Source organism: Stereum hirsutum (genome assembly GCF_000264905.1).
Source record: "Stereum hirsutum FP-91666 SS1 unplaced genomic scaffold STEHIscaffold_3, whole genome shotgun sequence".
NCBI classification, from domain to species: domain Eukaryota; kingdom Fungi; phylum Basidiomycota; class Agaricomycetes; order Russulales; family Stereaceae; genus Stereum; species Stereum hirsutum.
In genome coordinates this window covers 3,439,336-3,466,754 of record NW_006763133.1, presented here as the reverse complement: position 1 = coordinate 3,466,754, position 27,419 = coordinate 3,439,336, and the positions used below count along the sequence as shown (strand labels likewise).

The following is a 27,419-nucleotide window of genomic DNA, read 5'->3' as shown; positions in this document are numbered from 1 at the left end:
CAGCTAATTCCATCAAAACAACACCTACCCCTGCAATCCATTCACTCTGAATCACAAAACTCACAAAGTTACCAAAACACCCCCAGATCACCCCATTTCCCCTACCAATCCACCCCCACAGTACCTGATATACCAATCCTAGCATTCCTACTATTATTTCCGTATTTTTCCGTATTTTTCCGTATTTTTATCGCCCATCATTCTATCCCTATTCCTCTATGTATCTACCCTAGCTCCAGAGCCCATACCTAGCCCCATACATCCTCCCCATACCCTGCATCCAGCTATCCTAGCCCTACTGCACAATTACCCCCCATTTTCCTACCCTATCCTACCCCCTACCCCATCCCCTACCCATCCCCAAACCACCCCCTACCCCGGGGCCACACCCCATACCTACCCACCCATTTTTTCACGCATTTTTTGCCTATTTTTTCGCCCATTTTTCCAGCCAGAATACCCACCAGCACAACTGCTCTTTAATAAAGAGCCCTTATTAGCATGGGCCAGTAAGATGATGGGCTCTCTGTATAGAGTCCCAGTCTTACTACAGGCACTCTTTATAAAGAGGCTACATCATCTGGTGACAGATGGGCTAATGCGAGTGGCGTGAAAAACAGAAAGCATTGGGGAAGACACACCAGTCCTCGCCAACGTCCCCATATACACGATACAATGCATATCCGCAAGCGCTACGCCCTCGTGCACACCCATCCCTCCCCCATGCCCATGCCCATTCCCATTTGTTCAAGAGGACGAAGGAAATACAATTGACGGGACCACGACGACTTGAGGGCAAGGTGCGACACAAGGTTGAAGAGAGTGGCGCTGGTTAAGAGGACGACGATGGGGAAATTGTCGAGGGAAGAACTGAAGTGGATATGCGACGGGGTTCCCTGGGGAGCATAGGCGGGGGTAGGAGGGTCGAGACTTCTCGACAAGTCGAAAGAGCTAGAAGTGAACGTAACATCGACGATAAGAACAACGAGCAAAGTATCAAATAGAGGTATGAGTGGGACACACATTGTTCTCTACAGCACTCGACCTTCTAACTCATCCTTCTCGCCAACATGTCCCCGCTCAAACGGTCAAGCGATTCCCGCACACAATCATCAACCTCAACTGGATGAGGGCTTGAACCTCAGTACCACGCTCCGAAGCGATACTGGTATTGCTACGAACTCTGTCACGGCCGGACGAGATGACGCCCAATCCTGGGTAAGCCTCCCTGGCAACGTGGGGTTCTCTCAAAGAGCAGATGGGGTGTCCGCGCGCTAGCTCAACACACTAGCGTACCGACGGGGACGATCGAGAGCTCCGAGGCAGTGGCTTCCGTAAACGTCGGGCCTGGTTACCTTAAGATTCACCCGGAAGGTTGCCCAGCGCGAGATCGAAGGACTAGCTGACTACGCTAGCAGCGACGTGAAGACGTGAGGGTGAAGAGGATGAGCCTCTGTTCTGAGTTGTTCGTCCAGGAGTTGACGATCTCGAAGCTGGGGTATGTACATGCAAACTACTCTACCTATATACCCAAGCTGAGAGGGACGCGTAAGCCATGACGAAGAGGACGCGTAAGCTGGGGATGCGTATGCGTATCGAGTCATAGTCCGTAAGAATGAATGGATGGGGGTGACGAAGGGCCGCGCGTCGAGTGTGAAGGAGAGTGGAGGGGAGCCGCATCGTAGGGGAGGGAAGGTAACGGATGGAAAAGGAAAGGGACGCGTAAGCTAGGGGTGACGCGTACCAGGAGTCCGGGAGTCCGTGGGGGACGCGTAATCATAAGAGTCGTTGTCGGGATGTCGTAGGTGTGTCATGAGGGATTCGTAAGGGGACGGTAAATGGGTAGGGAAAAGGAAAAGGGAAAAGAAAAGTAAAAAGGAAAAAGAAATGAGTGTGGCGAGTGTGGCGAGACATACGAAAGAAAAGAAAAATAAATTGTCCATAACCGGCCATTCCTAATAAACTCTACACCACAATATGCCAAAATTCAATCCATGCATGGAACACGCAAGAGGAAGGACATATCCGAGTCTCACCTGGCCGACTGCCTATGTAGTTTGAGAGCGCGCGGAGATGAAATTGCGCGTGCGGAAGATGTTGTGCACTGTAGAAAGGCTGGGTGTGAGACTGAATGGGTGAGTTGTTCTTTCTAGCGTCACTTTTTATAAGTAAGTGACTTACAATAGGCTTCAATATCATTTAGCATGCGCTGGAGGCCTGGAATTTACTCCGAAAGGATGGATATGCGAGTCGTGCTCGACAGCTGAGACAGCGCACAAGAGGAAACACCATTAGACTGCGCTCAGTTGGTACTAGTGAGTCTGGTGAGAATCAAGGAGAGGCAGCTAGTGAGACGCCTTGCGTATATGTACAGAGGATTACCGCTCACCACGACGACTGCATTGAGACGCTTGCCAGTCGTGGTGAGCTTCCAAAGTACGCGTCGTGTACCGGTGTCGCGTCTCGACTCTCGAAACGAAATTAATTTGAAATACTTCCCGTTTTGGACGTGTGTGAAAACTTGATCCCTCAGGCTGATCCTCCATTCACATACCCCCTTGACCGCACCGTGCAAGTGAGAGGTCAACCGGTCATGCTCAATCGACACTTCGTTCGACTTTTGCGTCATTCACACTTCGTTCAACCTTTGCGTTTTCTCCCTCTATAGGACTCATGTAATGAGTACTGAGTGTCAGTACATGCACATCTCGTATACACACCACACTGGGCTCAATTCACTCTTCACAAAGACGCCTCCGATGGCCTGAGCGGTACTCGGACTCTACACTAAATGACCGACTGCGACGTCTCTTCTGCAGAATACAGACTTTTTCGGATCTTGGTGACTTTGATGAGGTACAAAAAGACTTGCTTACCTTGCTCGTACGGCATATATACGCCACGATCTCTCCCAGCAGCTCGTCCTCGTCACCCGCTTCATACCCAGCATCATCCTTCTTCGTGCCACACATCTTGACGTGAGTACAAGGCTCTATCGTGCGCCTCACATTGTCTCCCTCGCCATCAGCTTCGTATCCATCTGTGTTGTCTTCAGCGTCGTTTGTATCCGTCAAGACCCTTGACGCATCCGATGTCACAGCGTGGTCTTCATCGTCGGAGAGAAGTGAAGTTCTGGGAGAGTAATCCGCATCCTCGGTGTGATAACTGCCCTCGCTCAGACCAGGCCAGTAATAACGACGAGTATGGGGTTCATTTTCCTTGTTCTGCAAGTCAAGATCATGCCGGATTAAGTGACTAGAGACGGCTGGGGGTGAACACGAGGGGTCACTCACCGAGAGTGGCCCCGGGCCTGAACTAAGAGTACATGTCGATGCTGTAATCGTGTGCCAGGAACAGGAATGCCTGCCACAGGAGCGCGAAGGTGAGTTGGATTTTCTGGGAGTCGATAGCTGAGTGTTGTTTGGGGTACACTCCTCTAGAGCTTTCCTCTGCGGAGAAGGGACGTTGCTGGCGAGTGCCATGGAGGTAAGCTTCAACAAACGACCACTCTAGGGTGTTATTGTGCAGGTACGTTCGAGGAAGCGCCACCACACTAATGTCACAAGGTCGCTATCGGCCATGCAGCCGGGAGGTACTATCCCGACAGGAACGCCAAGCTCGAAACGAATTAACCTATGCCACCGCGCTCTCGACCGCCAGTTTCCCAATTCGCTTCGCCGACCACTGGCAGTGCTCCTCATAGCCATCGTCGCCTCTTTCGCTCAAACAATGCTGGTGTCTTTCTCTATGTTTTTTTGCTGCTATGAGAAGAGGCACTCACACAGGGACACGACCTTAGATTGTTGATATCTGCTCGTCGCCTGATAGTTGCTAGCTTGGATTTTTGCTTCCGCTTGCTATCAGCATTGCCCCTGCACCCCTATTCTGCTATCCTGCGCACCTGGCTTGGCTCTTGCTGGTCTCGTTGATTGCACATGACCTTGTTGAACTGTGGACGTGACTTCGTTGACTGCTAGTGCGACGGAGTTTGAAGAAGGGGGTATATAAACCCTCTCTTCAGTCCCACTTTCTCCTCATCCGAGTCACCCACCCCACTTTCTCCTCACTCCTCATCCCAGTCACCCACCCCACTCTTCCCACACCCACATCTCATCGCTCCAAACATCATGCCCACAGCTCGTAGTACCTCTCCCTCTGGCGGCAACGGCACCCCTCCCCCACCAGAGCCTGAACTTGTAGCTGAGCTCGCTCGGACGAAACGCAAGGTCTCTGTCCTCGAGGACGATCTCAAGAAAGCCCGTGGTCTGGCGAAAAAGCGACCTGTCACGTACGTGCTCATACGTTCTAACCTTTTTTTGTTTAGTTTCCGATCTCGTCATCAGCCTCAGGACTGTTGGTCGAGGTATCCCAAAGGTTGTCTCACTCTTCGTCGATCTTCCTACCCTCGTACACGAGGCGGATAGGCGTGAAGAGGCGGCCATGTTCGGTGCATTAGACCGTCTCGTTACAGATGAAGAAGATGGTGACCTCGCCGAGGAGGAGAAGGCAGAGCGTGACCGAACGTATGTGATTTCTATCTCTTTGAGTAATCCTACTTATCTGATCTATCCTCACCAGCCGGAACCGTAATTTCACTTCGTACCTTGCACTCAATGCATTGGTACCTGGCTTCAAGAAAACCATCGACCAACTTTCCTCGGAGGAACTCGCTGACTACTATACCCGCGTAAGTCTATATTGATACTTCTCTCGTGGTCTAGTAATGACTAAGGTTTCTGTAGCTCGGGGATGGCTGCACTGACGCTCGCGGTGACGATATTTTTAGCATGATAAGCGGTATGGCAGACTTCCTCAACAAGGCCGGCGCTACTCCCCCTCTTGACCCCGGTAGCCGCGAGGGTCGTGGTCGCGAGCACGAACTCTGTGGCCAATTGTTATGTCCGATTGAGTGGGACTGGGCAGATCCTGCGTAAGTACCTATCATATCGCACTCTCATGTATATCACTGACTGAGTTTACTGGTGATAGGGTTCGAGCCAACATCCAGAACGCTCATGGAAATTACGACGCGTCTAATAGATTCTTTCTACGTGGTTTCTATGCCGGCTTCAAGGGTGACGAGAACGATCTAGAGAAAGGGCTACTCATGAGCCCCCTTCTTGTGAAGGTTCGTATTTACTCCCTCTTTGGTCTCAACAGCCCCGCACGACGTCTGGTAATTGATTCCTATCCAAGGCGTTCAAGTTCCTGTTCACTTCTCCCAACTCTGCCAAAGATGTCGTCCTCATCCCTGCTGACGACGCTCATACCCTCGACAACCCCCCTGCGAAGAAGCGCAAGACCAAGGCGCCTATCACGGGTACAGTCGCTTCCAGGCTCCACATGGAAGAAGTCACTCCTCGTGCGCTTGCTTATGTTTGTGTTATGGTGCGTTGTTTTTTTTTGATCACCCCCGAGGTGATTCTTCATGTGCCGTCCATATCCTAGGTCGTATTCTCTCTTACCGACGCTCCACACTGGGATGCTTCCTACGACGGCTTCAACTACCGTGGTCTCTATAACTTCGTTATCGGCTTCTTTGAGGATGCGGAGACTCCTGAAGACAAGCAACGGGTGAAGACGCTTTTGCAATGGTGGAATAAGTGCGTAACCCTTCCTACTTCCTCGCCTTCTTGCAATTGTTGATGTTTCCATGAGCAGACAGATATTCCCTCATGCTTCATCTTCTACCAACAACTCTTCCGGTAACGCCTCTTACACAAAGCTTGCCGCTCAACGTCATGCTCGGGCTGCTGGTCGTCCCGTTGCTTAGTTATGATAGTTCCCGGTTGGCATGTTTCCTTATAGACTAGACTGGCTGTTTTACCATGCCGAGCTATGTTTTTCGTTCGTGGCGATTGATAGATAATATATGAATTTCTCTCTTACCCATCCGCCAAGGCCTACTGCGTGAATTGCCAATAGCCATAATCGGTATGACCTGCTCAGCTACTGATTGTAGTCTTTCGTTCTATTTATTGAGTTTTATGATGGACTGTGATTTCTCGTCAATACGACACTGATCGCTAATCCATGCAAAGTATGTACAGTCTCGTCACTTGGTCCAGCGAGTGGTCACAACTAATCTGGATTATATTGACTGCTAGTATATTTCACGATGAATTCAGTTTGGGATCGCGTATAGTGCTCGGTCGGAGTGCTGTACATTTACATTGCATAGCATAATTTAAGTCCCTACAGTATATGACGATGCTTCAAGACACCGAGACACATTGGGAAGCTGTGGCTCCTAGACGGTGTGATGTAAGGCATGACAGCAAGAGGGTGGTAGGGTGGCGATTCCCAATTTGTCTATCAGGGACCACAGATTGTACCGGATGGAAAAACACATGGTATGCCTGGCGTCCGTTACCAGACATCGTCATCTGACACAGAATGTTGTTTTGCATTGTCCCGGGTGGTACGGATTACAACGGATTGGTGTTCGGTACGATACATCGTCCATTTTTCTCAAATTCACTGATGATATTTGTGTGATGAGCCATCTTTCACTTGTTCTCGCACCGTCGCAATTGTGTTCGGCATGGATCTGTGGTGTCCGTGTATTTTTATGTGTCCCCGTTGTGGAGTAGGGCTCGAAAAGTTGAGCAGAGAGCAGCCCCACAGGGCCCTATTTCTGAGGGAACAATATAGCGGCCATTTTGTCCTGTTCTTTTTGTAGGCATCTCGGCCTTGTTTTGTAGTGTAGGAAAATGGTCAGCTACATGTCATTATGTTGTGTTTTCATAGAGATACAGGTCAAAAGTCCTCAGGCCCTTTTAGGTGCCCGATTTCTCGGGAAATCCCGCCGCAGAAAGGATATATGCAAACAGCAATAAAGAAATCAACACAGAGTTCCAAATTGCATTGCTACAACAGCTGCACAAATCTAATGATAAATATACTTGTGATACATGTTTTTATGCTTCTACTACAACCGCCAATCGTCAAGCTACAACACAAGCAATTACTTCTCACTCAACTCAGCGACACCGGGAAGAGTCTATGATTGGAGAGGGATGAAGGGACATTGATGAATACACACAGCAAAGCGCCAAGAATGACAACCACGAGACTCACCTTGCCCTCAAGAAGCTCAAGACTGGCTCCACCACCGGTGCTGACGTGACTGAGCTTGTCCTCGGCACCATAGTTGGCAACAACAGTGGCAGTATCACCACCACCGACGATGACGACAGCACCGTTCTTGGCAGCCTCGATGTTGGCATCGAGGAGGGACTTGGATCCTTCAGCGAAGGCGGGGAACTCGAACACACCGGCGGGACTAGGTACCACATAAGCTTGGATATATAAGCATAAAGCCGGAGAGGTACTCACCCATTCCAGAGGATGGTCTTCGCCTCGAGAACAGCTTCACGATAGAGTTCGCGACTCTTCACACCAGTATCGAGACCCATCCAACCTGCCGGGATGCCCTCAGCGTCGGTAGCGTACCCGGTCTACCAAAGCAGACAATGGTCAGATTGCACTACAGTGGGCACGGCCCATCCGAGAAGATAACGGCGCACCTTGGCATCCTTGTCGAACTTGTCGGCAGTAACGTAATCGATGGGGAAGACAATTTTGACGTTGTTCTTCTTAGCCTTCTCAACCAACGCTCCGACCTTTTCAGCGCCAGGAGCATCGAACAGCGAGTCGCCGATCTGATTGCGAGGGGTTATTGACGGACGAAGACACAAATGGTAGAGATAAAGCGCTTACGGAGACACCGTCGAGCGTCTTCTTGAAGGTATAGGCCATACCGCCACAGATGATGAGAGAGTTAACCTGAGATACCACGCCGATGAGTACACGCTCAGCACAAGGGTTTATTACCCGAACGCACCTTGTCCAGCATGTTATCGATGAGCTGAATCTTGTCGGAGACCTTGGCACCACCAAGGATGGCCAAGAAAGGCCGCTCGGGGCTCTCAAGCGCCTTCGCGAAGAAGTCGAGCTCCTTCTTGACGAGGAAACCAGCAGCACGCTGAGGAAGCTTGACGCCAACCATGGACGAGTGTGCACGGTGAGCGGTACCGAACGCGTCGTTCACGTAGACGTCGCCGAGGTTGGTGAGTCCCTGACGGAACTCGGCAACCTTGGTAGGGTCGGCCTTGGTCTTGTTGCCCTGCTTGTCCTTGACGGAACCCTCCTCTTCGATGTGGAAACGGAGATTTTCGAGGAGAATGACGGAACCGTTTTCGGCGGAGGCAACGGACTTCTCGACGTCGGGACCGACGCAATCGTGGAGGAAGATGACGGGCTTGCTGATGAGTTTAGAGAGCTCGTGGGAGACGGGTTCGAGGGAGTATTTGGGGTTGACTTTTCCGTCAGGACGTCCGAGATGGGACATCAAGATGATCTTGGCAGCACCTGAAGTAGGATGGGCATGACGGAGATATATAAAAGATTGCTCGGTACGCACCGTTTTCAAGGGCATATTTGATGGTCGGGAGAGCAGCGACGATACGCTGTTGGGTGAACATACACCGGTGAGCGTGTAGAAAAAGGGCGAGATAAAATGGACAAAACGTACGGCGGGGTTCGTGATCTTGCCATCTTGCATGGGAACATTGAAGTCGACACGGATGAGGACACGCTTGCCCTTGAGGTCAAGGTCTGTGATGGCAAGCTTGTTGGAGAGAGACATGGTATGGGAGGAAGATCGAGGAAGGTGATGGTTTGGAGGAAAGAAAAGGGGCCAATCGATGTGGACGCGGTCGGAATATGAAGGCTTGCAAACGGAAGAGGAGCCCGGGCCAGAACAGGCCAGATCCGGATCAATCTAATCTTGTTTCCTCTCCCGGCGCTGCTCGCCATCGGAATGCTCGGAGCTCGTCCGGAGCCTCGTCCTGCTCGAACACGATCATGGCCTCCCCAGACGAGTCTGCCGCTACCCAGACGGCCTCCGTCAACACCCTAGGCCTCGAGTTGGAGCAGCTCACTGTCTCCCCGTCTCAGCCAGACGATACGCCAGCCAAAGAAGAAGCTGTCTCGACACCGACGGATCCAGAATCCAAGGACAAGGACAAGAGGGCAAAAGAGAAGGAGAAGCCGTACCACAATCCCGATCGCGTTCTGACAGGCGGCTCTCAGCGAGTGCGTTTAATCCATGGCCATTCACTTTTTCTCTGCGTTCTTATTCGTGTAATTTCCAGGACAAACTCACTGAAGATGAGCTGAAAGAGCGCATGACCCGCATCAGGGAACAGAATGAGAAGATCAAGCAGCGGCGCGTCGTACGCCTCAATCTCTGAATACTCTTCCGTTTTTTTCCGCGTCTCTGATTCCACTTTCAAGGACGTCGATGCGGATGAACGAGCATTCAAGCAAACGCAAGAGGTCGAACGGCAGCGCCAGGCCAAGACTCGGAAGGTTCAGGACTCCATCGACCACGCCCGAGAGCAGAACGCGCAGCGCAAAATGGAGAAGCTTCAGAGTCGCGAGTGGGATTCTGGTAAGAAGACGGCCCCACCCGGGTCGAGGACAAAGCCCGTTCCTCCCCCAGCCGGGGACATCAAGATCTCCAAACCCGCCTCGTCCACCCCTACCGCCCCCGAAGGACCAGCCGCTCCCGCAGAGACTCCTGTTGCATCTGCTTCAGGCGCGTCAGAACCTGTGGCGGTCGCCAGCAATCCAGCCTCCCCGACCTCCCCCGGCAGGAGCGAGACCAGTCCTCGCGGACGAGGTGGCAGAGGTCGAGGGGCAGGCGGTCGAGGCAGAGGTCGCGGTCGAGGCAGGGGAGTTGGGGAGGCCATGGCGTCCCCGACGGCGGGAACACCCACCTCACCTTCCGCTTCTTGAACTTGAACGGTACCCTGGCTTGTACGTTCGCATTGTCTCCCCAGTTCCGTCATGACTCATTGATGACCATTCTCCAGGATACCCTCTTGCTTCCCTCCCTCGTGGTCAGGTGCTCTTCGCCCGACGCCGTCCATTTGCCATTCTCCCTGGATCCCTCGCTTTCGTGTTTGTACTGCTGTGTGAGTGAATTTAGTAATTCGTTGTATTCATATGTATAGTCCAGGTGGCTGATGATGGGAAAATAAAACAAGGACAGGTAATTAAACAAACAGGAATTCTCTTGAAAGAGAACATGAACATGTAGATGATGATTTGTGCTCGTGATGTGATAACAGTTTGTCTGTAATTTGGATGATGAAGATATGGACAGTCGCAGGGTATCCCGGATGTGTGCAAGGGTGTGCTCTACTCGTCGTATAAGCGTTGACAGCCAGCGGTCTCGAGCATCAGAAGAATACAGAAAAGCAAAAGGTCAAATGAAGAACACGGCACTGTGAAGGAGAATGTAAACGGAAGGTTCATGTTACGACACACCGCGGACCGTTTTTTGGCTTCAGTTTCCTGCCCCATGCGCGCTTCATGCTCTCTTTCAACGCCAAGTTGAACACATCCTGAACGCCGCTCCCGGACTTTGCTGAACATTCGATGTATTTCGCTCCTATCTCCTTTGCTACATCCAATCCCTGCTCTGGTGTTACTGGCGTCTGACCCTGAGCACCCAGCATCCGCCGTGTCTGTTCGTCTCGACGCAAATCTGTCTTGGTCCCGACCAGGATGAGCGGTGTTCCCTCGCAGAAGTGTGCGACCTCGGGATACCACTGCGAAGTTCATGACGCGTCTAAGCGGTCATGCTCGCGTCCCCGCAACGAGAGGGCTTACGCACCTTATCTTGGACATTGGCCAGGCTGACAGGGAAGTCGACGGAGAATACGATGAGGATAACGTCGCTTTCTGGGTAGCTGAGCGGCCGTAATCGGTCGTACTCTTCCTGCCCTGCCGTGTCCCACAATGCAAACTCTACGAGCTTCCCCTCGAATGTGACTTGTGTGACGTAATTCTCGAACACGGTTGGGATGTATGCCTGTACGCGTTCAGAGTCGCGATTGGCGTTCAACAAAGGTGCCACAAAGGAAGGCGAACGGGGGAACGCACTTCGGGGAACCTGTTCTCGGCATAAACGATCAAAAGACACGTCTTGCCGCAGCCACCTGTCGCGACGAATACGTGCATGAGGTCGAGGAAGGAAGCTGACGCGACGGAGTGTACTCACCGTCGCCGACAACGACCAGCTTCTTCTTCGCGTCTGGTCTACGTATGGTCCTGGGGGCCTGCCCAGACTGGTATGAATTATCCATGGAGAAATCTGGGGGCACGGAAGTGTCGAGCTAGCCTGCGTGGGGAGGAAGCACGGAAGCAAACGATGTGGGGATATTGTGGAGTGTGTTGAGTGGAAGGGGGGCAATAGGAAAATGTGCGGGTGGAGGACAACGGTAGATGGTGGATGGGTAAAGGAGAACGTTGCCGGCCAAATGGAAAGGCGAATGGAGGGAGAGAGGCACGCGCTGGACGACAAACAGAACCCGCCTCGAACAACCCACAAACGAACTCGCGCCAGGCCCCCGGATCCTATGACGCGCCATCAACATTCCCGGACCGCTGCGGCCAAGTCGCTCTGCACGACGTCCATGGCAAAAGCTCGCCGCCGTTCGACTCGCTCTGCAGCTCAGCCTTCTCCTGACCCCCAACCAGCAAACAGCGCCGAGCCAGCAGAGCAGGCATCTCCTGCTCCTCAAGACTCCCAGCCCACGACGGCTGTGGCCGAGGAAAGCTGCCCTGCGTGTAAACCAAATGATGAGAACAGACCTCTTGACTCCGACAAGGAGAGCTGGGTGCGCTGTGATGCCTGCAAAGATTGGTTCCACTGGAGGTGTGTGGGCGCCGACGACGACCTCTCTGTCATAGACAAATGGTGTGTCCCTTTATCCTGGCGCCACATCGCCACTCCTCATTCCCAATCCTACTCTCAGGTTCTGCAACCCCTGTCGCGAGAAGGACCCTTCCCGTACCATCACACACAAACCCCCCGCCCGAAAGTCCTCCCGCAAGAAATCCGTCCGCGACTACGCCAACATGCACTCCGGAGTCGACTCGTCCGACCCTCAGAAATGGCTCGCGATGATGCAGGGTAAAAGCATCTCCAAAGAGTCCTTCAAACGTATGAAGGGCTCTGAAGTCTCCACTGAGTGGCTCAACTCTGATCACACCGCCATGACTGAGCCTATCATTATCGAAGAACCGGACGGGCTCGGGATGGAGATGCCAGACTCAGAGCTGACCGTGAGCGAGATTGCCGATACGCTGGGAAAGGACACGCCTGTCGAGGTCATCGGTATCCCTTCCTGTTTATCCTCACCTCGGTGCGCTGTGCTGACGTCTTGATCCCTAGATGTGGCATCCCAGTCGAATACTCCAGGGTGGACGCTAGGCAAATGGGCCGCCTATTATGAGCAAGAGCCATCTGCTCGCGACAAAATCCGCAATGTCATCTCCCTCGAGGTCTCGGGAACAAAACTCGCAGATAAAATATTGCCACCAAAACTTGTACGCGAGATGGATTGGGTGGAAAAGTTTTGGCCGAGCACGAAAAAGGGAAAGGGGCACCTATATCCGAAGGTCCAGCTCTACTGCTTGATGGGTGTTGCAGGCGCTTGGACGGTATGAGTTATGTTTGCCACTCGCATATTCTGTTTCTGACATTCTTACAGGATTGGCATGTCGACTTTGCTGGGTCATCGGTCTACTATCACATATTGCGAGGTCAGAAGGTGAACACAGTACCCTGTCTCATGTGCTCGCTGCCCCTCAACCTTCGCGTTCAAGGTATTTTACTTCGTCAAGCCGACACCAGCCAATCTTGCCGCATATGAAATGTGGTCAGGCACGGAGCTACAAAGCACCACCTGGTTCGGCGACCTTGCAGACGAAGTCATCAAGGTTGAGCTCGTTGCTGGCAATACCATGCTCATCCCATCGGGATGGATACATGCAGTGGTATTTGCTTTCTCATTTCTACCTCTGGCGCCGCTTTATTGATATATACATGCGATGTGCTTATAGGCTACACCTGCAGATGCTCTGGTGTTCGGTGGCAATTTTCTGCACTCTTATAATGCATCGATTCGTAAGTGTCCACCACTGGCCTTCAACGAATTCTCACCTCTCAGCACTCTTCGATAGAATTGAGAGTGCGAGCCATCGAGATCGCTACCCATGTTCCGAAGAAATTTCGTTTCCCACTCTTTACCAAGTAAGTTCCCTATCAGATTATTTATCCATCCTCTGGTTTTGCTGACAGCCGTCGCTCTTCAGGTTATGTTGGTATGCTGGCGAGAGATACCTTCGAGACCTCAAAGCCAAAGAGGAGTTCCCTGAACGCGTCCTCACATCTATTCAAGCCCTCGCCGATTTCCTCGTTTCCGAAGCACGCACTCTCGAACGTGGCGCAGACGCGTCTGCTAAACGTGAAGCCAAAGAAAACGTCCCGAGCGACAGGGTGAAAGACGCGCCCGCTCTCGCACGTGAACTCCGCTGGCGAGCACGAGCTGCATCGGGATATAACAGTGACGACGAAGTAAACGATAAGAGGAACAGCCATCTGAAGACAAATGGGTCTTCGGATTCGATACCTGGCGTCATCGACGGGTACGGACATAGCAGCAAACGTAAGAGGTCGGAAGACCCAACGGAGACACACTTCCGCAATTTCCAGCCCAAGGCTTGGGAAGGGGTCACTGACAAAGGCGTGGAGAGCACGAATTTGAAGCTGAAGGCCCGCTTACCTGGGCCTGTGGATTCAGAACCGAATGCGTGGACGGGCAATTGGTTGGAGTGGCGTGAAGAGCTGGAGGATGAGAACGAAGGGATAGAGGTTGAAGTCAACAGGAAGAAGTATGTGAGTACGAAGGTGCGGAGGACTGCGAAAGGAGTTGAGAGACAGCGGGTAGAGCGGTTGGTGGAGAATTGGACGTGGACGCCGACACCACAGGCAGATGGGGATATTGCAGTTGTTACAGGTGCAGAGCCAGTGATGAAGGATGAGGAGATGGGAGATCCATGATGACCGTTCGTTAGCGTACTTTATCGGTTCTTACTTTGCATTTTCTTGTTGTTGTTTATTTTACGCTTTTCCTGATTGTGGCCACTCGTTGTGGCCCCAGCGGGAAGTCACGACTCACGAATCACGATCGATGATGCGTGGGAAGAGCGGCTCGTCAAGCCTGTTTCGTCGCCGACTTGCAAATGCGGTTCGCCATCTAAAGCACCATACGGAGTCTATCCATCTCATTTTCATTGCCTTTCCCACTTCGCTCAGTGACCTCACGCTCCCCTGACGTTCAAATTCCCGTCTTTGAAAGACTGGACGCAGAAATAATCCTAGAGTCGTCTGTCGATGTACCAGGAATACCCGCCTTCTCAGGAGCAGTATGCTGACCCAGGAGTGACGCCTCGAGCCACATCGGATCGCCGTCAGGGCTACATCCAATCCTACCCCAATTCCGTACAATCATATGAGTATGACGGTGCAGCCCAGCAGCAACAGCAGCAGCCGGTTTACGACCATGCCCCCATCGTTCCTCCCCGTGAGTCGCTGCGTCTACGTCTCACGCCAAAATTCCGTTCTCATTGCGAGCATTATGTCCTTCCGTTTCTACCTTCACTCGCATACTCTTAGCCCGCTCATTTACAATGCACCAGAACCGTTCCGTACCCTATCTACCCTCCGAGCAGGTGCAGACCAGCCCACAAGAGCCCGTCCCTCCGCTTCCACCTCCCTACGACCCCACCTCCGCATTGGATTCTTTCAAAGCACTCCACGTCGGCGACCCTGTTGAAAGGGCGCCCAGTGCAGCTTCTATGTCGCCCTCCGACCCAATCCCGAGGTCCGGCACATCCATGTCTAACCATTCGTACACTCGACCCATGAACGGTGGTCTACCTACTCGAAACATCAGACGCATGGCGGGTCAGCCTCTTCCTCCCCAAGCCGAAGTCCCATATTCCGATGTCATGTCGATTCATTCGACCAGCAGTGGCGACCGCCAAAGTGGAGCGTACGCGGACGGGAGCGAATACCACGGTTACCAGCCGCCGGAGTCCGATTCCACCAGCTTTTACTCGGTAAACAGTGGGCATAGCGGTGCTTCGGATCCCGCAGCGCAACAACAAGCATATGGTTACGCTCCCCAGCAGTACGGGCCTCCTGCACATCCTGCTTTACCCAATCCAGGCGAGTACAATCCACTCTATGCGGCTGCGTCGAACGTGCTTGGTGTCGGTCTCCCTCCACCCAACGGTGCTCCTCCGCAAGGTCCGGTCGGTTATGCCCCTCAACCACCTCCGAATCAAGGCTACGCAGGCCATCCAGGCGAGAGCGTCGTCTCCCTCTCGTCGAGTCACTCTATGCCCTCCATGGATTCGACTGGTACAATTCCGTATGGCCAAGGCGTACCCCCCGCCGGGTACGCCCCCTCAATCATGCCATCCAACGCCTCTACCCTCAGTCCCGTCGAAGATGCCGAATTCGAGCCTAGACCATCTATGAACCGAATGGGCACCGCGACCTCCGTTGCTCTTGCCACCCGCAAGATCAAAGCTGTGGATCTCCGCGCGCCGCCGTACACGAAAGAATACATTGACGGCTATCGACAACGAATAAAGGCCGATCCAGATCCTGAAGCCCACTTTGCATACGCGAAGTACCTCATCGACGCAGCGAAGAAGATCGGTGCAGACGCCAAGGACCAGCGGGCCGTGCGAAAATATCGCGATACGCTCGTTCAGGAGTCCTTGAAAGTGATGCGCCGACTGGCTACCCAGGGGCAGCCATACGACGAAGCTCAATTCTTCCTCGCTAATTGCCATGGAACTGGCATGCTCGGGCTACAAGTCGACCACGAAAAGGCGTATCATCTCTACCTTCAGGCAGCGAAGCAAAACCACCCGGCTGCGACTTATCGTGTAGCTGTATGCAACGAGATCGGTGCTGGGACGCGGAAAGAGCCACCCCGTGCGGCTGCATTCTATCGTAAAGCTGCCTCGTTAGGCGACACAGCAGCGATGTACAAGCTCGGGATGATCTTACTGCATGGTACCCTGGGCGAAGCCAAAAACCCACGCGAGTGCGTAGGATGGCTCCGGCGGGCAGCAGAGCAAGCCGACGAGGACAACCCGCACGCTCTGCACGAGCTCGCCCTTCTCCACGAGATGCCCAACAACCAATATGTCCCCTATGATCCCTACCGCGCGAGAGAACTCCTCACCAGGGCCGCACAGCTGGGCTATACCCAGTCGCAATATAAACTCGCCCAGTGTTATGAATACGGAACACTCGGTTGTCCCGTCGATCCCAGAAGGTCTATCGGGTGGTATACCAAGGCGGCAGAAAAGGGAAATTCAGAGGCTGAATTGGCGTTGAGCGGGTGGTATTTGACGGGAAGTGAGGGTGTGTTGGTTCAGAGTGATTCGGAGGCTTACTTGTGGGCAAGAAGAGCGGCGAATAAGGGCTTGAGCAAAGCGGAGTATGCGGTGGGATACTACGCAGAAGTTGGTATCGGAATTAAGCAGGATATTGAGTTTGCGAAGCGGTGGTATATGCGTGCGGCAGGTCAGTCTCTGTTACCTTTTCTTGCGCTGAGCAGGTCACCGCTAATCGTTCTCATCCTTACAGCACAAGGGAACAAGCGCGCTATGAACCGATTGACCGAGATGAAGAGGCAAGGCAATAAACGCGCCAACGTTGCTCGCCCCACACGACAACAAGCGAAAGACGAATGTGTCATCTCATGACCTGTTGGTCCATATCCCGTCGTCGTTTGTGCTCTTCACCTACTTTACTACTTCGTGCGTTCCGTTCGTCCGCCGACCCTTCGACTTCCCAATGGCTGGTCTGACACGGACCGTTCATTTTTTTTTCTTTGTCTTCTCCTTCTACCTTCACCACCTTCGATTTGATTTCAGACTTCAGCAACCCGGAATTCTTTGATGAGTACATACAGTACAGCTACAGGTACACAATCGACAACGGCATATATACCATCTTACGACTCGGCTTAGGCTTTTGCGTTCAGGCATGCAAACCTTCTGAATGCACATAATACAGACTTAACTCTCTTTCGTTCATCGACGTCATCTCCAGTTATGTTCGAACTCTGCTCATTTCTCTCTTACGCATCTTCCTATGCGTCTCATATTTATTACTTGGTATGTGTTTATCCAAACCGCGTTCGATAAACCCGTAGGTAAGCCCTCGTCTTGCATTGTGTAACTACGAATGCAATGTGTTCCAAAGTCGGCACGAAGAGCGTCACTATCCAGACCTGCATCCACAGTCACAAACTCGCACTAGTAGTTCAGTGTCTGAATGTCCCGACATACTAATCGAGGCGAAAGCCACAAACGAATCGGAACGTCACTTCCCATCGATTTGTAACCACATGCTCCACCTTTGCCTTTCTTCTTCACTGCCCTCAAACTGCCATTGAACTTTCTGTATTTCATCAAAGCCTTCTTCCATTGTGGGCTCTTCAAATCCCTTCTCATAAGTCGCGAACGCGAATTTCGGAAGGAGGTCCCGAGCCGGCTAGACGATTATAACATTCAATAGTCAATAACGCCTCACTCGGCGGCCAGTTTGCGACCACATTGAGGGGAAGAAATTCAGTGAATGATGACCTGACATACCTCTCCGATGACACTGGAGGGCGGACGGTTGAACGCCCTATAAAGATTATTATGCCACGCTAATCCCTGGCTCCCTTCAAAATGGAAACACCTATAATTCGCTTTAGTGATCATGAACGGTAGAAATCCAACTTAAGGACGCCTTCCTACCGAATGGGAACTTTGTACTTTTTTGCTATGTCGACATAGAACTTTCTTGTCATCACGTCTCGGTTCGTGTTGTCTTTCGGCCGCTTCAGTGAATTTCCCCCCGTATTCGAGAAAGGAGCAAACTAACCTACGACACAACTCTTCCCTGCTGAGAGAGCCTCTTGGACAGCCTTAACGCATTTATCCCTTGTTTTCAGTGTATCTTGATTGACGTGAACATAACCAAGTGGAAGAAAATGGCGCTTGAAGAAAGTCGACTTCCCAAGAGCAGGGTAGCCGACGAAGACAACCACTTCCTGGGGAGGCGAGCCTGGAGGGATGATGGGTGGTGCGTCTGCGGGTTTCGTAGCTACACATGGTAGTCAGACCGAATCTTCAAGAACGATGAATGGTCAACCTACAGGGTTGTTTGAGTGAGGATACGTGGAATCCGGGGAGATTATATGCCGCTGGTGCTGCTTTGATGAAAAACTCCTGACCAATAGGTCAGATCACATAAGTCAAGGAAGACAGCATGAATAAGTCACCTCCGGGGTGTAAAACCGTACACCTACGTTGATAGCGAACTTTCGATCGGTGCACGCGAAATCGGTTGGCCGCCCAGCTCCATCGCCGACGTAATACGACTGAGACTTGTCTTTCATCGGGCATGCAAGTCAACATGGCAGCTATTCGAGCTGCTAGAAAGAAACATACCGATCTCAACACCGCTCTCTTTAAAGATGCGTTCAAGCTCGTACCACATTCCGGGAATGGGCTTCCGAAATCCATCTTTTGCAGTAGCGGCAAATATCCGAAATGGTACATCGGGTAGCTATCGTCAAGTTGAGCTGCAGGCCATAAAACCGACGACATTCGACATCATACAGCAACTGAAAACTTAGACATCTTTCTTTTCCATTCATCAACTTGTTTGGGTCCCTTGAGACCAGCTTGATTAGTGATGAAAACGAGGGAATATCTAGCAGCGTAAAGAGTCAGTAGACGGTATTAGAAAGTTTATATGTCTCAGTTACCCAGCCTGAGAGACAGCAGTGAGCTTCTTCGGGACACCTTCTTTCCACCAGATGAACTCCGTCGGTCCAACACTAGTTTTACCTTTGCCGTAGGAAGACTTGATGACGGTGCCGTCAAGGTCAAAGACAGCCACTTTGACATGGTTTGATGGTTCGAGATTTATCCCGTATAGACAGGTTCGATGTGGACCCAAAGACGGCTTGACCCATTGTAACGAAGACTTTTCCGTCGGCTCCTTTAAAAAGATGGGGAAGACTGTGGGGCATGGCGTGCGGTTCAAATCAGATGCGACACGCCGGTCAGCATTGACCTCTGTAGAACTGTATGGACCCACGTTTAGTCTTCTTTTGCGTACTCTCCGCATCTGAAGGAGCGGTACGCTTCAAAGAGGATGTCCCTACAGAGCGAAACATCACAGGTGTAAAGGATGCGACCCTGCGAAAGGGAACGGACAGCATTACCTCGTTTGGCCGAGGTGTCCATGGAAGTTGAAAGAGAAGAGTGCGCTAGCGGCAGCGCTCAGCGCCAACCGGTCGGGGAAAGCCCTTGGTGACGTTGTGATGGATTTGGACCCGGCCAACAAAGTCCGAATCATCCTGCCCTTCGCGTATATCATGGTTTCTTCCTGCGTCAACTCTACGTCCGACCTGCCCAACTGGCGCGACCTGCTCAAGCTCGCCGTCAAACGCGACCGTGACGAGCGAACCGGACTTTCCAAACTCTACTATTCTGTCGCTAATCCTTGATCCCTTGCTAATACCGGAACCACTCTTTTCCTAACCATTCCCTATGCACCGGCCAACGCACAGTCGCAGCGAGCCAGCCGTGCGCTCTCTATCGTACTCTCCGTATACCTCGAGCTCACGCAATCATACCAACAACAACTCCTCGGAGGAGTCTCCCTTTATGTCGCCTAGCTCTTCATCCACGTCACCGTTTTCGCATTCGTCTGACTCCTGGACCTTTCTCCTCCCTCGGCGACCTCGATATGTCATTACGCTCGCCATCGTCGCCCTTACAGGCCTATTTCTGTGGCTCCACGCTGGACCTCTACCTCACGAGCATGAGCGCGAGCGCGTAGATCTCGAACCTTTTGAGTTTGAAGTGCTGCAAAATCCCCCTCCTTCACCTCTCGTCCAAGTCCTTCCTCCGACCACCATCACCGTCACGGCCCCAGCGGTTACCGAGACTGTTACCATTCAGCGAAGTTCACGGACGCTAGAGCCCGTTGTGTTCTCTTTGATTATGTGGTCAGAATCTTCGGCCATCGAAGGCGCTCTTTTGATCAAAGTACGTCCTTTCCTTTACTGTACATCACTTATACTAAGTCTGCCTATTTAGTCTGCCATTATGTATACTACGAGGCCGCTGGAGTTTCATATCATATGTGACGAGGAAGCGCAGAATCATCTCGAGAAGAAATTCCTACTCCTCGAACACCCAGCACAGAACATTCTTCTACGATTCTACCGAGTGTCGCGTCAGAGCATGACTGATCGTATACAACGTGAGGGTGGTATCCACACAGACCACTCCGCTGGCGTCCGTGAGTACTACACATATATATTGTTCCACACGAATGCATCCGCCATAGAGAAGGTCTAATACTGACAACAAACGTGTAGCTGGGCTCATGAAGCTATTTATCCATGAGATTCTCCCCGACTCCGTCCGTAAATCGATCTACGTCGATACCGATGCATTCTTCATCAGTATGTCAGCACTTTCAACCCTCACGGAGTTCATCACCGTTAACAACATCCCTCTACCTAGCTGATCCCGCGCTCCTCTGGCAAACGTTCGACACCCTCCGTCCTTCAACTGCCATCTCCATGCCCACCCATTACGACCAGAACTCGCCCGAATGGCACCATGCATCCAAGATCTGCTCCTGTGTCATGCTCCTAGACCTCTCAAAATTACGCTCTCTTCGCCTCATGGATTCCTCCATATACCGCGCCGACCCGACCTCGCGCTACCCCTCTGCCCTCTCACCGCCTCTTTTCCGATCACTATTTGGCCCTCCTGGTCCAGAAGATCACTACGAGGGCGTGGCGCTGGGAGATCAGGGATACTTTTGGGCGATCGTGAGCCAGAGGCCAGATATCTTTGAGCATTTGAGCTTCGACTGGGAGGTTTCGAGTTGCCTGGTGGACATGTACGGGACAGGACTGGACAGGAATAATGATGGAGCTACAGATGAGGAGGAGAGTCCTAGAATGTTGCATCTTTTCGAGACGCCACACCAGGGTGGCGTCGTTCACCCAAAGCTCGTTCACTTGTCAGTCCTTGCTCTTCTTCCCCCCATCTTCCTTTCCGAGTCAGGTTCTTCGTATGCTGACCTCATTCAAACCACTTGTCGCATTTAGTAACTGCCTAGATGGTGTCGACGTCTACTTCGACTGGCCAGGATGGACCGATCCCGAGAACAGCCTTGCGAAACGCTGGAAATCTACTCTAGATTATCATCTCGGCACGAAGTGGATTTGGCTTAATCGCGGTCGTGGAAAGCTTTTCGTGGACACTGTGCACGATCCACTCTTTGGAGACCAGAGGTTCGCCGTTGAACATAACATGCCCCTGGATCACTGAGCACCGGTTTCATAGAGCACATCTGCCCACTCCTGAACGTGCAGTACGAGCATGTCGAGCCTCATCATTCCTTCCGCGTTCGTTGTTCTCGTTTTGACGTTTTCTGGCATTCTGTCTTGCCGGAAACTCTTTCAGTTCCAGAAAGCCTCTTTTGTTATAAACCTCCTTTCCTCGCGATACATGTATCCTTTGGCTTCCTTTAATTTGCTTTGGAGATCATGATTGATGTCACAATTGGCTGGTAGACAGCGGGACTGTACATAACATATAGCATGGGCCTCATATCTCATACCTCACTCTTCATCTCAGCTGCTAAGTAGTTTGGAGCGGCAAATACCCTGCAATTTTCTGCCAATATCTATTAATTTGCATTACATACCATCCTATGTAGATTGTAGAGATGTGGATCTATGTGAATATCTCCGGGGCTGTCGTCGAAACATGGGCCCATGCACGGAAACATGGGTTCCAAAATGCAAGCCGCGAGCCTGAATCTATCGGACAGCGTCGCCATAATATTCTCTGCCCGAATGTGATGGTGGCAGATGTGGTCCGCCTGACTTTGGCTTGGGTCGGTGGGTGTCGACGGCGCCGATGGGTAGAGCATACCTGGCAGTGGTCGAAAATCAGTGAAGAATGTTCTACCATGAACTGCTGTAAGCGTCCGCTAGCCTACCTCTCTTCGTCACAACCGTAGGCTTTTGGCGTGAGCTTGATCACTGTATGCAGGGGAATCTTGATGTAAGGCAGATCAGCCTGAGGGAGGTTGTGGAAGTATGCGTAACTACACGGAGCGTTTCAGTATATACTAGCGAGCATAGAGCGGTAAGAACAGAGACTAACAGGCAACGAATAATGGCTTGATGTCCGATGAGCAAGATATTCTCTTGACGCTCAAGTTCCATGATAACAGGCTCAAGACGAACTACCACGTCCCGGTACGACTCGCCTCCTGAAGAAAAGATGTGTGCCCAATCCGTCAGCATTCAATTTCTGAGGACCCTAGTGCGGAACTGACCTCGGTAACGGTAGTTGAACTTGTCGTCATCCCGATTGGCAAAATCCTCCGGATACGCTTGCTACGTACGGGACCATAAACATGAGCAGCTTGTTCGCATGCACTTCCTCGAAACATCTCAAAAGATCGGCAAACGATGACAAACCTCGATCTCTTCGTAAGTCATGCCATCGCAGACACCCGCATCCAGCTCGTCCAGGGACTTCCACGTCAGTTTCGTATACGGAAGATTTTCTGCTGTCTGAATTGTTCTTGTGAGTGTCGATGTCCAGACCTATCGAGCAACCAGAAAGTTAGCTGACGCATGTTCGGTCGGAAATCACTAGAGGTCGAAGCGAGGTGGAAGAATAGGACTGTTCGTAGAGAGAAGGGAAGGGATGTAACCCAATGTAGCGGAAAAGACAGGATAGTTGCCCGAACAAGCGGAGAATGCGAGAGCATAAACTGACCGTAAGGGGAGCATCACCGATGTTGTCTGTGATGAGAGCTGGTAGGGCTTTGGAATACGCTAATCCTCTGTCTGACAAAGGAGCGTCACCGCCGATTTTCCCTTCCACGTTGTACTGACTCTCTCCATGCTAAACCATCTATCAACATTGATCGGAGAAGGAAGAGCATATATGAGCAAGCTCACCCTGGACAAGTAGATGCTCCTTGGCTTAAGATGGAGGTTCATCAGATAGAACGCAATCCGACTCTGTAGATACCCATGTATCCTGCAAACCGTGACCTGACTCCCCACATTGGTGATCCTGAAATAGCTCAGATGAGGCTCGTCGATTGTCTCATACACCTTCTCGTACTGCTCGATGCGCCGAAGGAAATCGTGTTTAGCTTTCTCGGGCGACATGTCCTTGTAGTCCGGATCGCCGGAGGAGACTTTGAGTGCGACATTTGCTGCGATGATGGCTGGATCGTCACAAACAGACTCAAGAAAGATCACCACGATGCCCTTTTCCTTTGCGACCCGAGATTCAATCTGTGCCCTGAGGTTGTGAGATTAGGGCGATATTCGGCAAGAGGAAAGGCACAGAGGGTGCCCGAGGTGAGCAGTGAAGTACCTTCTGGCGCGAGAACTGTTTGTGGCATCTGAGGATCTCGTTTAGCGGAGAGGTTCGGCAACAAAGATACAAACGCACCGTGTATACCGACATTGCCTCCCTGTTTCAACCAAGCTATAAGCATCTCAAGGCTGTCATTCGCTAGCTGGTCTCGCAATCTAGTAGCCTCTACATTGTCATGACTGAAATATGCCGCGGTATGGTCTTCCTTGATGCCACTCCTGGTAATATCAGTTGGCCAGGTTCGGAACCTTACTACTGGCGGTGGCTAGTACTCACTCCTGCTTCTTCTGCCTTGCTCGACTTCTTCTTAGTTGACCGACGTTGAACACCTGAGTGGATCATGAGGTGGTGGTCAAAAAAGAGGATAGCATCGCACAGACCTTCACATCGTATTCTAGCCACTGTCGATCATGATCAGTGGGATCCAATGATAGCAGACAAAATCGGACTCGCCTGCAGGTAGCGCATGAGTTTGTTACTGAGGTACGACTTTCCTCTCGCTGGCAATCCGACCTTCAATGCAATGTATTCATTTGCTGTGCCCAAGATATCTATCGTAGGCATACCATCGCCAGTACAATCTTTGCTTCTGAATAATCCGGCTTCGCGACTGACCAGTTCCGTACTCAACGTTCCATGTATGCATTTGAACGAGACGGACGATGAGCGTACCTTTACCTCCGATTCCTACAACGGACTTCGGTGGCGTCGCAGCCTGCGAACCCCTCCGACTTGGAGCATTCGACTGGTCAAACTGCTTCAGTCTATCCCGGATTTCCACCCCGTCCACCGTACCATCGACGATCACATCAGGCATCCCGAGATCGTAAGTTGTTTGGAAGTTGCAGCGATTTCAAACGCGCAGCCCCAGGTAAGCAGATAGATGGATAGTGGTCAGTTTAAGATAAATGAGATAGTAGAAGAAGAAATTGAGATATCGAAAGAACGGATGGTTGAGGGTAATAACAAGACGCCATCACTCACAGCGGACCGCCGGCGCCAAACATCTCAGGACGAGGACCGTCTCCGACCGTGTGCGGGATGGAGCTCCTCGACTGTAGGTTTCCGTGGGCCTCCAGAGCGGTATCGACCAAACTCAAGTCATCTGCCAGGGAGCTCATCTGCAGCGCCGTGAGCGTGGGCGAGGAGAAGACCGATCCAGACATGGTCTATTCCTGAAATTTCAAGTACTGTAGTCCTAATACCCAGGTTTGAGTGCTACAAATTCAGCACAAGAGATAACCGTATCAGATTCGTTATAGCGATCCGGTGAATCAGGCTTTCGTCTGGGTCGGTGTGGGATGATGGAGGGGCCGCACTACCAATTCGGATCGAGATGCGATTCCCGTGACGAGGTTTGCGGGTTGATTCGCAAAACGAAGGAAATAGCTTGTTCAGGTATAGATGGCCTTTCCTCGGATGGTGGTTTACAAGCTTGAGACAACGTGAGCGTGGGTGAGAGCAAGTATCACAAGGCGAAAACACAGGCAGTCAGAACCGCTACAGAACGACAAGCGCGAGAAACGTTGTGATGACGTCGGAGGCTCACATGCGTGGCGCGGCACTTCCGGCCCGGGACAATTTCGTTCTTCGTTCCTCTCGGGGCCACACTGACACTCGCCACTGCAAGATCTTGCAAGACGATATCGCAACAACGGTAGTGTAGTCAATAATTGGGATAATTTTATGGTGCGCTACATCTCATCCAATTGATAGGACTACTCGAAGATTCCCCCATAACCCACCAGTACGAACCACATCAGAGTCGCTCTGGCTCTCCGTCAGGACCGTCCAGACTCCAAGGACCGTCACATGGCGTTTGAAAAGTCCCCAGGGGATCTTGAGGCAGTCGAATACACGTTCATTGTCGTCGTAATCATGCTTGAACATCGACGTTGTCGTCTTCGCAGAGATTTGCCATTGTTGTCACATCCTCCGAGTCGTCTTCGTGGATTTGATATGTGTGGAAATAGCTGAGAAAGACAGGACTGAGAGAAGCGCCCAAGTTCAAAACCAGAAGCAGCAAGACTCGCCAAACTTCCAGCATCCCGAGAGCCAAATGAGCAACTGACAATGAGAAGGACGGATATATCTTTCAGTCGATGAGCGTACTTTGGGGGGACCATTCTTGCGTCACGGTTTGTCAACGTCCAGATCCTACGGAAACGCATTCTTGACTACCCCCCCATGGCCTAGAGCCATGAGTACCAGGTGGGCAAGAAGAGCCGACATCCAGAGCGTCCAGTCCCGAGTCTGGTACAGTTGCAGCTTGAAGTGTCGGAGCTGCGAGTTATTTTCCTTTGACGCGACCGTCGAAGGACAGCGCAGTGACCACCCAAGGCCAAGGATGAATAATTCCAAGCACCAAGGTACTTCACCAGGAACTAGATACCCTCAGGTATGTTTAGAGATCGCGAGGGAAACCAGCCAGATGATTAAAATGTATCTTCGGGATTGATATCTTGAACGTCTCCTAGATCCTGCAAAGTTCGAAGTGCCAAGCCACTTCGCCAGGAGCCAGATATGCTTATGCATAATTCGAGACCACGAAGGAAACCAGCCAGATGATCCAAATGTATCGTCGGGATCAATATCTTGAGTTTTGAGTCCTTAATAGATTTCCAAGACCAAGCAGTCTGGCTGAACTTGCCTGTCTGCGAATCAACTCGGAAGCGGGTGAACATAATATAGATGAAATGAAACGGAAGAGAACGTACAAGTGTCAGTCGGAGTCGGGTGGCCCTGGCACCTCTCGAGATAAAAGTCAACGATGTGGACGCTTTTACAAGTGAATCTTGAGGACATCATTGAAGGCCCTCAGTGTCGGAGTGAGTGAACCTTAGCGCTTTCATCCTCGTCGTGCAAGGGTAGACCAGCCAAGACGATTCGGAAGAAGCGAGACCGCACGAATACACAGAAAAGAGTGGAGGGAATACCGGGGCAACCAGAGAGATGGACATAAGGCTCTTGAGTCGCGTACTGCCACTGTCCCAAGAGCCAGATACCCTCAGGTATATTTCAAGCGACCCGAAGACCAGCCGGAATTGAAACCGTATCGTCCAATAGGTATCTTGAAGCTACCCTTGGTCTTGAGGAATCCAAATACCGAGCCACTTTGCCAGTAACTAGATACACCCAGGTATATTTAGAATTAGACACCGCGAGCGAAACCACTGGCAGCCACGTTGTTTCGTCCTTGTCGTCACTGCCAAATGACATAAAACTAGAGGATCCAAGCTAAGCGCACTACAAGACCATGCGTTCAATGAAAAACCTCAGCGTCGGCACGACTGGAATGCGGAGACCATCCGAGTCTAGTCGAGAGAGAGAGAGAGAGAGCAAACATAGCCAAGAATGGGGCCGCCTCGGCATTAAAGTCAAACCAGACGAAATAGTTCATCGGATATTGTGAACGACGTCGAACGCTTCATTCCATATCTTGGACGTGTCGATAAATCCACCTGTAAAGAAGGTGGGCACGCGTGGCAGTCGTTAGCTAAAATACGTGAATGGTGATGAAGAAGACGAGACCACTCACCGGTAGATATACATACCTCGTAAGCGTCTGTTGGCTTCCCTCGGAGGAGGTACTAGAGCCCCTAGACCACGACAAGGTCGATGCTATCCTAGGGGACCTTGAGGCTTTTGAGGACAGTTGTTGCTTGGTTGGCGGCGATGACGTTGACAGCCAGAGCGCCGAGCGGCTTGAACATGCCTTACTCACACTCACACACCTGTGAAAAAAAACTACACGAAATGCGTCAGAAAAGACCAGTGTATCGAAGCGCCAACTCACTCACCCGTTAGTAAGCGTCTGTTGGCTTCCCCCAGAGGATCGGACTCTGAGGTACTAGAGCCCCTGGACCACGACAAGGTCGACGCTATCCCAGGGGACCGGTCTTGAAGCTCATTGGAGCTCGGTGTCGACGTCGTGCTTGATCTCGTTCGTGAGGTCGATGTGGCCTAGCTCTAGCAGGACCAGCCCCAGCCCAGCAGCCCAGAGATCAAGCCCACGAAAACCAACAGAAGAAGTG

General features: G+C 51.7%; 10 protein-coding genes across 10 annotated transcripts; 5 read left to right on the top strand and 5 right to left on the bottom strand.

Annotated features, from left to right (window-relative positions):
* Positions 1 to 2,597: 2,597 nt before the first annotated feature.
* On the bottom strand, positions 2,598 to 3,482 carry STEHIDRAFT_109014 (uncharacterized protein; the record flags this gene model as incomplete). Its single annotated transcript, XM_007301391.1, has 4 exons — positions 2,598 to 2,685; positions 2,721 to 2,782; positions 2,877 to 3,224; positions 3,294 to 3,482. 4 exons carry the CDS (start codon positions 3,480 to 3,482, stop codon positions 2,598 to 2,600), a joined length of 687 nt encoding a protein of 228 aa, XP_007301453.1.
* A 645-nt stretch (positions 3,483 to 4,127) lies between these two features.
* Positions 4,128 to 5,773, top strand: STEHIDRAFT_109013 (uncharacterized protein; the record flags this gene model as incomplete). Its single annotated transcript, XM_007301390.1, has 8 exons — positions 4,128 to 4,288; positions 4,350 to 4,523; positions 4,579 to 4,687; positions 4,743 to 4,930; positions 4,990 to 5,128; positions 5,197 to 5,388; positions 5,449 to 5,603; positions 5,662 to 5,773. 8 exons carry the CDS (start codon positions 4,128 to 4,130, stop codon positions 5,771 to 5,773), a joined length of 1,230 nt encoding a protein of 409 aa, XP_007301452.1.
* Positions 5,774 to 6,967: 1,194 nt separating this feature from the next.
* On the bottom strand, positions 6,968 to 8,650 carry STEHIDRAFT_52104 (phosphoglycerate kinase; the record flags this gene model as incomplete). The annotated part of the gene is made up of 8 exons (XM_007300459.1): positions 6,968 to 7,003; positions 7,081 to 7,285; positions 7,339 to 7,460; positions 7,530 to 7,664; positions 7,723 to 7,788; positions 7,847 to 8,373; positions 8,426 to 8,471; positions 8,537 to 8,650. 8 exons carry the CDS (start codon positions 8,648 to 8,650, stop codon positions 6,968 to 6,970), a joined length of 1,251 nt encoding a protein of 416 aa, XP_007300521.1.
* A 218-nt stretch (positions 8,651 to 8,868) lies between these two features.
* On the top strand, positions 8,869 to 9,804 carry STEHIDRAFT_154357 (uncharacterized protein; the record flags this gene model as incomplete). Its single annotated transcript, XM_007301389.1, has 3 exons — positions 8,869 to 9,099; positions 9,159 to 9,239; positions 9,301 to 9,804. 3 exons carry the CDS (start codon positions 8,869 to 8,871, stop codon positions 9,802 to 9,804), a joined length of 816 nt encoding a protein of 271 aa, XP_007301451.1.
* Positions 9,805 to 10,322: 518 nt separating this feature from the next.
* On the bottom strand, positions 10,323 to 11,159 carry STEHIDRAFT_51628 (uncharacterized protein; the record flags this gene model as incomplete). Its single annotated transcript, XM_007300423.1, has 4 exons — positions 10,323 to 10,622; positions 10,688 to 10,885; positions 10,957 to 11,012; positions 11,075 to 11,159. 4 exons carry the CDS (start codon positions 11,157 to 11,159, stop codon positions 10,323 to 10,325), a joined length of 639 nt encoding a protein of 212 aa, XP_007300485.1.
* Positions 11,160 to 11,480: 321 nt separating this feature from the next.
* On the top strand, positions 11,481 to 14,032 carry STEHIDRAFT_166691 (JmjC domain-containing histone demethylation protein 1). The gene is made up of 8 exons (XM_007301388.1): positions 11,481 to 11,773; positions 11,832 to 12,193; positions 12,251 to 12,519; positions 12,570 to 12,629; positions 12,685 to 12,855; positions 12,922 to 12,985; positions 13,042 to 13,111; positions 13,174 to 14,032. Exons 1-8 carry the CDS (start codon positions 11,490 to 11,492, stop codon positions 13,919 to 13,921), a joined length of 2,028 nt encoding a protein of 675 aa, XP_007301450.1. The 5' UTR covers positions 11,481 to 11,489; the 3' UTR covers positions 13,922 to 14,032.
* Positions 14,033 to 14,871: 839 nt separating this feature from the next.
* On the top strand, positions 14,872 to 16,650 carry STEHIDRAFT_50786 (HCP-like protein; the record flags this gene model as incomplete). Its single annotated transcript, XM_007300344.1, has 2 exons — positions 14,872 to 16,468; positions 16,532 to 16,650. The coding sequence occupies 2 exons, from the start codon at positions 14,872 to 14,874 to the stop codon at positions 16,648 to 16,650; spliced, it is 1,716 nt and encodes a 571-aa protein (XP_007300406.1).
* Positions 16,651 to 17,272: 622 nt separating this feature from the next.
* On the bottom strand, positions 17,273 to 19,075 carry STEHIDRAFT_51148 (PNK3P-domain-containing protein; the record flags this gene model as incomplete). Its single annotated transcript, XM_007300387.1, has 9 exons — positions 17,273 to 17,443; positions 17,545 to 17,635; positions 17,695 to 17,767; positions 17,822 to 18,043; positions 18,096 to 18,168; positions 18,222 to 18,331; positions 18,391 to 18,508; positions 18,562 to 18,655; positions 18,711 to 19,075. The coding sequence occupies 9 exons, from the start codon at positions 19,073 to 19,075 to the stop codon at positions 17,273 to 17,275; spliced, it is 1,317 nt and encodes a 438-aa protein (XP_007300449.1).
* Positions 19,076 to 19,617: 542 nt separating this feature from the next.
* On the top strand, positions 19,618 to 21,303 carry STEHIDRAFT_50943 (uncharacterized protein; the record flags this gene model as incomplete). The annotated part of the gene is made up of 5 exons (XM_007300360.1): positions 19,618 to 20,001; positions 20,053 to 20,257; positions 20,337 to 20,423; positions 20,485 to 20,992; positions 21,081 to 21,303. 5 exons carry the CDS (start codon positions 19,618 to 19,620, stop codon positions 21,301 to 21,303), a joined length of 1,407 nt encoding a protein of 468 aa, XP_007300422.1.
* A 494-nt stretch (positions 21,304 to 21,797) lies between these two features.
* STEHIDRAFT_51288 (bifunctional 6-phosphofructo-2-kinase/fructose-2,6-bisphosphate 2-phosphatase) lies at positions 21,798 to 24,202 on the bottom strand (the record flags this gene model as incomplete). The annotated part of the gene is made up of 14 exons (XM_007300398.1): positions 21,798 to 21,912; positions 21,980 to 22,087; positions 22,147 to 22,255; positions 22,322 to 22,382; positions 22,467 to 22,595; positions 22,771 to 22,899; positions 22,956 to 23,307; positions 23,383 to 23,410; positions 23,461 to 23,603; positions 23,662 to 23,714; positions 23,766 to 23,779; positions 23,835 to 23,898; positions 23,952 to 23,995; positions 24,058 to 24,202. The coding sequence occupies 14 exons, from the start codon at positions 24,200 to 24,202 to the stop codon at positions 21,798 to 21,800; spliced, it is 1,494 nt and encodes a 497-aa protein (XP_007300460.1).
* Between the last annotated feature and the right edge of the window lie 3,217 nt (positions 24,203 to 27,419).